Below are 12,168 nucleotides of genomic sequence, written 5' to 3'. Positions count from 1 at the left end.
TTTTTGCCCAATGTCTTTCGTGTGGTGGAGTCATGGACACTGACCTTAAGTGAGGCAAATGAGGCCTGCAGTTCTTTTGATGTTGTTGGCTTTCGATGGGCATTTTGTGACCTTTGCGCTTTTGGGGTAATTTTGGTTGAGCTGGCCACTCCTTCACCACTGTTTCATGTTTTCACCATTTGTGAATAATGCCTCTCACTGTGGTTTGCTAGAGTCCCAAAGCTTTAGCAATGGCTAATAACCTTTTCCAGACTGATAGATCTCAATTAATCTCAGTTAAATTATGTTTCAACGGGGGGGGGGGAGCAATAATTTTTTTTACAAAGGGCCATATAGGTTTGGATTTCTTTTCTCCCTAAATAATAAAAAGTTTCATTTAAAAACTACATTTTGTCTTCAGTTGTGTTGTCATTGACTAATATTTAAATTTGTTTGATGACCTGAAACATGGCCGTATGATGGCCCATTGGTTAGCATGTTGGCCACACAGTCAGGACATCTGGAGAATCTGGGCTCAAATCTCCGTGTGGAGTTTGCATGTTCTCCTTGCGCGTGCATGGGTTTTCTCTGCGTACTCCGTTTTCCTCCCACATCCCAAAAACATGCATGCTAGGTTAATTGGCGACTCCAAATGTCCATAGGTAGGAATGTAAGTGTGAATGGTAGTTTGTCTAAATGTGCCCTACGATCATCTGACGACCAGTGCAGGGTCTCTCGCCTGAAGTCAGCATAGCCCTGCCACCATTCTGAGGATAAGCGGCATAGAAAATAGATAGATGGATCTGAAACGTTTAAGTGTGACAAACATGCAATAAAAAAAGAAATCAGAAAGGAGGCAAACACGTTTTCACACCGCTGTACAATTAGCATGGCTTCGTGAATTCAAATTCAGTTGTAGCTGGGTTGATTTTCATTCGATTTATTGCAAAATTGATTAAATGTTTTGGTGATGTAAAAATGCATTGTACTGTTGGCGTGCATGTGACGTATTGATTTTCGAGTTGTAGACCAGCCGCAGAGGTTCTTTGTCACGTCAGACAAACTGTACGGTTCCAAGACAAACTCGTCCATCTTTGTGCGTTGTCCGTAAGGCCAAAGTGTGTTTTTTGTACATTTTGCTAGTGTCAGGTTTGGGCAAAATGTCATTTTTTTTATGCGTTGCACTTGCGTACTCCTATGTGTGTCGTACGCCACACGTGCACCCCACATACAATGCACGTTCAGATATTTCGTACATTCTCCATGCGTGTCAAGAGCTTACTCCTTCGTGGTCTCCACAACTACACTCTCCATGAAAAAAAAACACAGCAATTTGGGGAAGGCTATACATTGACCTAGGCTTTACTACAATCACCGTACAAACTCAAAAATGACAGCACAACATGTAACAGGTAAGTAAACACACATAGGACAACTACTACTGCTATGGGGAATAATAAACAACTGTTAACTCTAAAGACGTCATTTTAGCATATTTTACAAAACAAGCAAGGCATGCTGGGTAGCTGGAAGCACTCCCAGCAACGCTGTAAGGGAAAGTGCTGCCAGGTCTCAGGCAGCAAAGAGTAGCCAAGAAAAGCCTATGTTCTGAAGAACCGTTATGTTCTCAACTGTTATTAATAACGTTTCAGAAGATGGGTCAGTTGTGCATTTATTTTTAATTACTTGAAACCCTTTTTTGGTCTAAATTCTGACATACTTCCAATATTATATTGTGGGATGTCTGAGATTTAAAGTATTTAAAATTGTTGAAAAATATTACAATATGGGACCCTTAAGTCAAACCATTTAGGAACAATCTGCAAACGCATCTCTCTCAGATACATGCAGACAATCACATTTCACTTTGCAGAAAATTGAATCAGCTCACCGAACATTTTTAGTAAGCCTGCAAGCTATAACATGTTGTGTTTTAACTATCTAATAGAGCATAGTGACATTTACGACAGTTGTCTTATGCAGACTAATGTGCCCTGGAGCGGACTCCTGGTGCTAAGCTCACTCACGCTTAAAATGATGTTGCACTGATCGATCCGCTGCTGTAACAGGCTAATGAAAAGTCCATGGAAGCCATTAAACCAATCAATTAACCATTGCAAAAGAAACAGCCACTGGAGACGCAGCATAGCTTTCAAATGTTTTATTATATGTGCGTTGTGAAGTTATTGGCACATAAACATTGTGGTTTCCATATGATGAAGACCGAGCATTTGTGGTGGGATTGCGGGCTTTGACATCGAGAAGCTGCATTTCCTGAGCAGGTGAAGGAAGGCTGGGCAGAAGGTGAGACTGTGGCACTGAACATGTCAGACTCGCATAAAAGATGCAGCATGGCTCACTTCCACCACTCACATCTCCGCCCAAAGGGAAATAGAGCATAAGGGTCCCTCCCTGACCATTAATGTGCATCACATTCTGACCACTCCATGTTTCATATCTACTTGACAGTACAATCTTTAGTGCTCTGGAGTGAGCCAAGAAATGAAGTACTTCAAGCATGCAGGAGGATGTAATATATTGCACTATTTAAAGATATATTCATTAAATTATCAAATAAATGCTGCTTTAAATCGTACATTCAAATGCTGTGATTTTTATCCAATTGTCTCCAAACTTGGTGTCCATATAGTTGGTCAATAACGGGACAACCAACTGACTAATTTTTAAGTTAAAGTCATGGCAAGATAAAAAAATTGTACAACAATCCACATTGACTCATATATTATTATTACATTATACTTATTACACCCACGGTGTAAGAAGGAGAGGTTCCGCAGGTCCTTCATACCGACCGCTGTCAGGTTCTACAACACCTGCACCACCTGAACCATGTCGTAGTCACTATGTCACTATGTATTCTTTACTTGCGTATCTTGCTTGCTGCTGTAACAAGTGAATTTCCCTGCTGTGGGATAAATAAAGTACAATACATACATACATATCATATTAAAGCCATATTAAAGGCCTCCATCGTCAAAGGTCAGGGCCTCAGTCAGATTAGTCACGTAAACCAGCAACAAAACCGGTTGTCTCCAAGCTTTTTGGACAAATAGTCATAGTTCACTAGTTCACTATAGTTCACTATAGTAACAAGGTTGAAAAAATTGCACTTCAAATAAACTTCATCTGTAATTGTCAATTTGTTCTCACATCATGACGCATGCACAGCATGGGTTAATATTCAAGTTAATCATGCATCTTGACACTAATTAATCACTGCCTCCTCACTCCAGAGACATCAAGCAGAGGCATGCCTCCATGACCACCACCACCCTCCACACATCTGCAGAGACTGAGAGATGGAAATGGGAGACTGAAAAGCATAATCTCTCAAACAGTCAGTGGAAGGCTCCAATGTTGAGGGTTTAACCCTATGTAAGCCACTTACATCTGCAGTTTAGACAGCCAGAACTGATAGGCTCAAGTCAGGCCAGATAGTATATTAAGTAGTTGATAGTATATTAAGTAGTGGATCTGGTGCAAGAATGAGAGACGTGAAGAAATTAGGTTTTCTGAAGGCTGTCACTGAATAACAAAAGAGCATCATAAGGCTATAAACAAACATTCTGCTTATAATTTATATTCTGCTATATATAAATGAATGTATAGCCTATCATAACATGAATGTAAATTGTTGGTCACCTCCCTGAGACTGCTTTTGTGTGTGTGTGTATGCGCTACAACATGTACGTGTATACCAGACAGCCAAGAGTGACAGCCATGAAAATCATTCATTTTGCTTGGGCCAGATGAAATTTTGTGACCATTTTTATGCAGTTTAATAAATTGTGAAAAATATAGACACTCTTTTGCATGTCTGTGTATCTTTTCCTTTAAACCACTATTGGTTAACATATGCTATCCGGCAGTGGGGTTCTTATTTTTTGGGGTTGAATTTTTTTTTTATTTTGAGCCAGTTGAATCCAGTACCTTTAAAATATGGGAAAAATACGGGAAAGACGGGCAAAATCCGGTCTTTTCTCTATGAAAACGGGAGGGCTAATAGCAGTGGCGGAGCCAACAATTTTTCATTGGGGCGGCCAAGGTGAGACCATTAATCACATAAGGGTGGCAATAAGTTGATAACTGAAATGTTTAGATGGCCAGTGGGGTGGCCAACCACGTAGCTCTGCCACTGGTTGACAGGTATGTTCAACAAACTTGACCACCAAGGGGCGTATGATTAAGACGACGGGCGCCATCTGCTGGCCATATAATGAATACAACAGCTTGATGTGTTCTTCAATGCTCATGCAAATTACATGTAAAATAATGAATCAATAAATAATAATAATAAAAAAATACTGTAAGACAAAAAAATATGTTATGTGTCGATTTGAGTCTCTTTAAATCTACTATACGTTTTTTTTCATCACAATTAAAAAGATACTGTTTAAGTACATATTTTAAGAAGAAGGACATTTACCCTTTTAACTTGAGGTTATACCTAGCTTAACGACGCTGAAGCTGCATGGGCAAAAATCAATCAATAAATAAATACAATGAACTGCGGTGAGTTGCGGATACTTTGCTGTGACTTTGTGTGTTTTTTTTCTAGTTTATTATTGATTGTGCAACTGTCTTTATTTCACTTTACAAACAGCTCTTACCACAAGCTAATTTACTGGCACTGTAACCCATTGTGCGCGTGTAAACTAATTAAACTGCGCTTGAAATTATTGAAACTTTTCATTTCAATATGTGCTTAAATATACTACATCTTGAGGTTTTAGTGGTTATTGTTCGCATAATATACTGTGGTTGTACACTAGTGTACTGTATTGTATAGCTATACAATGAACAATGTAATGCGACACAGAAGCAAGTCATTCATTTTGTGCATCAAATACAGTATGACTTACCGGAAATGTGCCTCTGTTGTTCCATTGGAATGACCCAATTTAAAGTGTTCCCTGTTTGTTATCAAAGCGAAAATAAAACGGTTTGGTAAGTATTGTACAGTCCTGAAGTTTTGTTTTGGGATGAGGCCGCTGTTGAAGCTATACCTACTGTTTGAGCGCCCTCTGTCGGCAAATATGGTGTTTAGCATGAACTGGCTTTACTCTAATCTCTGCTGTATTGTGTGACACAGGGGCGTCCAAACTTTTTCCACGGAGGGTCACCTTCTGAAAAATCAAAGAATGCAAGGAGACTAGATATTGATATTTGTAAACAATCCCATGTACACATGCTAAAAATAGATATATATTTCAAGAAAAATATGCATCTGAGCTTTGGAAGTAGGGGAAATTGTACTAAAATTACATTATTACCCCTGTAATATTACAAGTATAGTCTCTTAATTTTTTTTTTTTACTTTATTCTCGTAAAATTACAGCTGCTGTTTTTTCCATATGCTGTTTTGTTTGTTTTTTTCAACCTTATAACTTTATTCACATATTTTTATTTTATTCTCGTAATATTATAACTTTTTCCCAACATAATTTTCCAAAATTAGAATTATATCTGTTTTTTTGTTTCTCACAATATCATGACTATTAAAAAACACATTTTTTTCACATCATTATTTTAATTTAATGCTATTAAAATTATGTTACAGCTGAGCGGTTAGCATGTTGGCCACACAGTCAGGAGATCAGGAAGCTCAGGGTTCGAATCTCCGTTGGGCATCTCTGTGTGGAGTTTGCATGTTCTCCCCGTGCGTGCGTGGGTTTCCCACTTCTGCATCATAAAAATGCCTATTCGAAAAAATCTGATGCCACAAATCGTTGCCGTTATAATTGTCTCCCCCCATCTCCGTGTGCGCTGTCGCCTCTCCATTCTTGTGTATGTGACAAAGACGCTCACATCTTCTTCCACTGTGAAACACACACGTAAACAAGATGGCCGTAGCGCTCCGTTGCGGAAGAAGATGTGAGTGTCTGTCACATACACAAGAATGGAGAGGCTCATATGAAAGCATTTTGTTTTGAGAAGTCAAACTCCTTAATTAAATGATCCAGCTACTAAGTGGAACTACAGTAGCTTCCTCGTCACGGAAATCCAACCAGAACTGGACTCGCGGGACCAAGATGAGGGGGGTAAGTCACCGTTGATGCAGACACTGCTGATGGGAATGTCATACAACTTCATGTCAAAAATCAGAACTATCCCTTTAAGGCTTGTCTCAATTTTGCCAGAAAACATTTTGATGATCCCAAAGACCTTCGGGAAAATACTCTGTGGTCTGACGAGACAAAAGTTGAACTTTTTGGAAGGTGTGTGTCCCATTACATCTGGCATAAAAGTAAGGCCGCATTTCAGAAAAAGAACATGATACCAACAGTAAAATATGGTGGTGGTAGTGTGATGGTCTGGGGCTGTTTTGCTGCTCTAGCACCTGGAAGACTTGCTGTGATAAATGGGACCATGAATTCTGCCGTCTACCGAAAAATCCTTTTGTTTGTGACCTCAGGCTGAAATGAACTTGGGTTCTGCAGCAGGACAATGATCCAAAACACACCAGTAAGTCCACCTCTGAATGGCTGAAGAAAAACAACATGAAGGCGTTGGAGTGGCCTAGTCAAAGTCCTGACCTGAATCTTATTGCGATGCTGTGGCATGACCTTAAAAAGGCGCTTCATGCTTTAAATCCCTCCAATGTGGCTGAATTACAACAATTCTGCAAAGACGAGTGGGCTAACATTTCTCCACAGTGCTGTAAGAGACTCATTGCAAGTTATCACAAACGCTTGATTGCAGTTGTTGCTGCTAAGGGTGGCCCAACCAGTTATTAGGTTTAGGGGGCAATGACTTTTTCCACACAGGGCCATGTAGGTTTTTTTTTTTTTCTCCTTTCATAGTAAAAAGTTTCATTTCAAAACGGCATTTTGTCTTCAGTTGTGTTGTCATTGACTAATATTTAAATGTGTTTGATGATCTGAAACGCTGTAGTGTGACAACCATGCACAAAAAAAGAAATCAGGAAGGGGGCAAACACTTTTTTCCCACACCACTGCGCCGTATCACCTTTCACTTTAGATGAGGTACTAGTGTTATTATTACATTGTATCAATACATTTGCAAGAAACATTCATAACAATTTCTTCAGCACACCCACACAAAAGTGAAACTGTCAAAGGGGTATTAATATAATATGTTTATTGTTATTGATGTTCAAGATTGCAGAGGTGCTATGTACACTGCATCACACTCTTTGGTGTTTCCACACTATTTGAACTAGAATAACAAACTGTTAAATTTATGTTCCAATATTTTTAAAGGGTCGATCAAAGCTCTTGTATTGGATCACATTAGATTGTGTACTACTAGATTGTCCACTAGGTGGCATCAACTTAATCCAATCTGACTTGGTGCTCCATTAAACTTGATGGGACATCATCAAAGTATGATTTAGAGCACTCAGCAATATTCACAGGGAAGACAAACAAGATGCCGATGCAGCAAGTAGACCTACGTGATGAAAGAAGATTCAGTGCAATGCGGTTTATGATCATGTTATCGAAGGTGTCTCTTTTAAGGTGATACATATACTGTAAACAAACATCAGTTTAATGAGCTCAAATAGTTATGTAGAATGATATGAGTGCAGAGCGCTCAGTGGGTGTTTTATTTGGGACTCTGCAGCCAAGGGGAGGAGGGTGGGGGGCGTTCGCGCCGTGGACAGACACAGGCACGCAGACAGAGCGGGACAGCCTGGTCGTTAGACACCCACCACCAACGGTACAGACAGCACACCTCTCCTGACCAATAATGTGACAAAAGAAAACATCCGGTGTAGATCAAATGTTTCGCTTCTTTTGACTCAACTGACGCACGCGCGCACACCCCGGCAGGCTCCATCCAGCAGGCTATCCGTGGCGCTACCTGGTGTGACATGCGGCAATGTCCCGTGGAATATGCCCACGCGTGAACTCTCGCGGACCTTTTTGGATTTTGCCGGCGGTCTTATTGGCGGCCAGCGCGCTCGACGCGGGCGCCTACAGCTGTCATGAGGTGAGAACCGCCTTTCAGCTGAGGCAGGTCGGACCGCTGCACAGGGTACCGGAGACACCTGGCACAGGTGAGGCACCACTCTGCAGTGTGGCACAATGACACCTGCAACAAGATCCTATAGTATAGACTAGCGATGCATGTCTCATTGCACTTTCACCTTTTTAAAGGACGGCGACAGCAGAATTTCTAGATTTCTAGAATTGCATGGTGCCTACTTAATGATGATTAAACTGCTTCGTTGTTTAACATTGCCTGCGTTTCTAAGCTTGCTTAAAATATGGTTAAATTGCTTGAGTTATGGCTCTTTATTCAATACTAACTCAGCCAGGCATGCAACATCATCTTTTCTTGAATACAAAACTAACTTGAAATGTGACAAAGTAGTGTAATAATTTATAATAATTTGAAGATGTAGAGCCACGTGTTACTGCATGAACTGTGTTGTTTGATTCATTAGTACAGTGAAACATCAGTGAGTGAACACAATTCATTACGTGATGCTGACCAACCTCAGATTTCTTTTTCCCATAGAAAATAATGGAATTGAAATAATCTGTTCCAGGGTCCATCTGTTGCCGTCTTAAATCCTTTGTCCCTTAAAGTGACTGTTATGTGCTGCCAGTAGAGGGCGCTAACCTTCGAATGTGCTGCAAGCGTTATATTCCGCCCTTTCCCTGCTCCGAGCACGCAAACTACGCCCCACGTAACACACACACGGGCATAAGTTATATTGGCTGTCAGTTAATGATAGCGATTTGACAAAGTTTAGCTACTAAGGTTAGCTATCATTGAATGGATAGACCAGGGGCGTCCAAAGTGTGGCCTGGGGTTCATTTGCGATCTGTGATTGTTGTTTTAATGTTTTAAACATTCTAAACATGCAATTTAACAGCAACAAAAAAAACAACAGCAAAATGGACAAAAGAAGAGGGATTTTATTAATATTTGTAGAATAAAAGTCATAATGTTAAGATGAATAAATAATGTACGAGAATAAAAGTTGTAAAATGAACTATTGAGGCTTTTTTTTTTCATTTATTTTGAGAAACAAACAAAAAGAATAAAGTTGTAATTGTTTTTTAAATTAGGTTGGGAAAACGTTCTAATGCAAGCCTATGAGAAAATAATTACGAGACGAAAGCTGATATATTTGTAAAATAAATACAAAGAACAGCAAAAATCGAAAAACAAGCAAAAAAGAATAGCGTAATAGAAAAAGTTCACAGTAAAAATGCACTTTGTCACCTTCTACACAAAACTGATGTGCAGGCTGTTTTTTTAAGTCTGCATGGGTTGGTTATGTAAAATATCAAAGTGGCCCCTGCGGCCTTTGATTTTACTGGCTGGACAAAGTTTGGACACCCCTGGTATAGACTATCATGACTCCAAATTCTGTGTGCGCGCTCTACGACCATGCACTGTGTGTGTGTAAGGCAGCCGTGAGTAACAGCCATGAATGGCAGTCATCCTTTTAGTCAATTTAATTTGTAATTGTGATAAATACAGACCTTTAAAAAAAAAAAATCAGTTCTTTTAAACACTGATGTTATACATTTTTTTTGTAATTTTGAGGTTGTGACACATGTTTTCACTTTCCAATCAGCTGTTCTTGTGTGCAGATAAGTTAATCGCTCCACCATACCAAACCAAAAATGTGAATGAGGTGAGTGTAATACACGTTACTGACACATGACCGTAAAAGTAAGTTATCGGCTGTACAAAATAAAAAAAAAACGTAAAAAAAACAACTAACGAAAACACTCAAAAAACAAGTGAGGTAAGACTTGTAAGATTTGCGGAGCATGGCAAATTTTGTTCATTCGAGATGATTTTGGACAAAGTGGAGCATTATCTTGGGCGTGGAGGACGATGATGTAACGAACTGCAGATAACTGACTAAAGCGATAATGGTTGGTGCTTATATTCGTGCCTGATCATACTGACTTATCTTTTATTGCAAGTTGTCCTCTCCACAAGATTAGTTAAGATGTGACAGTGCACATGAAAAAAAAGCGTGCGGCTTTTTGGCAACTGACAGCCGACCTGTTCTTGTGTCAGATCATGAATGTCTGTAAACATTTGTGGTATTTGCTCTTCCTCCTTCACACAAAGGGAACAGTTATTTTATGAGGATAAACCTTCAATTCCGAATGTGTTTTGGAGGAAAAAGACATTTTGAGAGGGTTTAGGCATCAGTTCAACTATGCTCACTTTTTCTTGGGTGAGCATTGTCGGGCCTTTTACCACATGTTCCATCTCCGTGGGTCCATGGCTACCAGCTTCACACTACTGTTACTGGCTTCTTGTTTTGATGTACAGTATTACCATATTTGCCCTTTAAATGTGCAGATACAACATTTTATGATGCTGTTCCCTAGTTATTCACCCCTTTCTGGGTATAAATGCTTGACATGGGAGTGGAGCAATGGATAGCTCAGTGGGAAACACTTCCAAACCATCTGATATTTGTTTATTAAACTGTGTGTCACTGCTAGCAACAAGAGGATGACTATTCCATTTACGAGCACTAGTTGTGGGATAGCGCTTCCAGACAGATGCACCTTGGTCTTCGGAGAATGTCGACTGTCTGAAGCGAGGTTAGCGTGACAAGCTAAAGCAGTCTGCAATGCATTTGCAACACATTTAATGGCAGTGTGACAGTCTGCCACTGCAGCTGCTTCTCTGAATTCCACCTGAGTTGCAGCCCAGTGCCATGACAGGAAGTACAAGTGATAATATACTGGTGAGGGTGTTGTAGATCAAAACGATATGACTGATTTTCAAGATATTTTGTGGAGCGGAGGGGCATGAGCCAAGGAAGCAAACATTAGATTTTGGTGCTGATCACATCGTTCGATAGAGTAATCCCTCGTTTAACGCCATTAATTGGTTCCATTGGTTCCAGTAGGATTCCTTATTTATAAATGGAATATTTTCATAGTTAGAGCATAGAAAACCTGTTTACGACCTTCTAAATACAGGTTTTCATGTCCTGTAGACATGAAATAACACCCATCTAGTCACCTTTACATTCCATTACCAAATATAGTAGATATCATCAGAGAAAATAAGCCATTAAAAACATAAAACTTGTGCTTGTGTGTGTTGCAATAAATGTATTCCGGATCAGGGGTTCAAAGTTGAGTTTTAGCATGGTTTTAGCTTGGCATGGGTTACGGCCGCAACAGTAGTAGTAGTATTATTATGAATATTATGATTATGAATATTATGATGTTATTATTGGGACTGTTGTGAGACAAACCTGCAATAAAAGCCTTGTTCCGGCAGTCGAGTCTGGTGCTTGCATGTGTCACCGACCATTAAAGTAACGACTGACACATAGTGACCAGTGTAGAATACTACATATTACATATTACATATTACATATTTAAAGCATTTTAATGACTTACATAATGTATATTTGTATTTTACTTCATTTAGTAATTCTTATTCTTGGAAATGCTTAATTTAGGGAAGAAAAGGCAATATTCAACCACAAAATAGCATGATTTATTCATTCATGTATTTTTGAAAAACTGTGACAGAGTGAAGCTGCAAAATTTGAACCTCAATATGGCAACGGACGACTGTATCGGCATTTTTTTCTTTAATTCTCCAGAAAAATTCAGATTTAATTCAGAGGAAACACACCACATTAACTCAAATATAAGACGGCTCCTCTTTTTCAACACCCGTTTTATAAATGATCTTTAAGACAAAATCAAAGGCAAAAAATGATTCTGCCCAATTGGTCACCATTGTCTTAAAATTACTCCTCCTCAGTTGTTTGCTAACTTGCCCAACTTTTGAGACACTTTTTTGCAAGCTGGTTGAAGTATCACACTTTCATCTCTCCGGGTCAATGGCGTGTGTGAGTGACAGGAAGAAATGCTCTGACTTGGTTAGGGAGATGTCCGGCGCCACTTGCTGGTTTGCATTTATAAACCCTGAAAAAAATGATGTTTATATTGAGGTCAATATAGTACCTTTGTTTGCTCAACACATTACATCCATTATCCAAGGTTGTCTGCATTTTCAGGGTTTCCCCTAGGATTTTTTGAAGCTGTGGTGGTGGGCTGCATGGGTGGGCAGACTGCCACCTCTGTGTCATGCCGCTGCTGCGTCGCTGAGGCAGGATTTTTTTTTTTTAACATTTTAATTTACTGTCGGTAATAATGTCAACAACAGGGTCGTTTTCACAGGCTTGAACAA

The 12,168-nt window shown here is 39.6% G+C and overlaps 1 protein-coding gene across 3 annotated transcripts in view; it reads left to right on the top strand.

The window, feature by feature from the left end:
• Positions 1-7,656: 7,656 nt before the first annotated feature.
• LOC129177668 (glypican-5-like) overlaps positions 7,657-12,168 on the top strand; it is a 142,604-nt gene continuing 138,092 nt past the window's right edge. For all 3 annotated transcript variants that reach the window (XM_054769030.1, XM_054769029.1, XM_054769028.1), the window contains exon 1: positions 7,657-8,023. In XM_054769030.1, the coding sequence (XP_054625005.1) occupies positions 7,846-8,023 (178 nt within the window). In that variant the 5' untranslated portion in view covers positions 7,657-7,845. The remainder of the gene's footprint in view (positions 8,024-12,168) is intronic.

Source organism: Dunckerocampus dactyliophorus, chromosome 2 (genome assembly GCF_027744805.1).
Source record: "Dunckerocampus dactyliophorus isolate RoL2022-P2 chromosome 2, RoL_Ddac_1.1, whole genome shotgun sequence".
NCBI lineage: Eukaryota > Metazoa > Chordata > Actinopteri > Syngnathiformes > Syngnathidae > Dunckerocampus > Dunckerocampus dactyliophorus.
The sequence above is the reverse complement of the archived record's forward strand: the minus strand, read 5'-3'. Positions and strand labels throughout refer to the sequence as shown.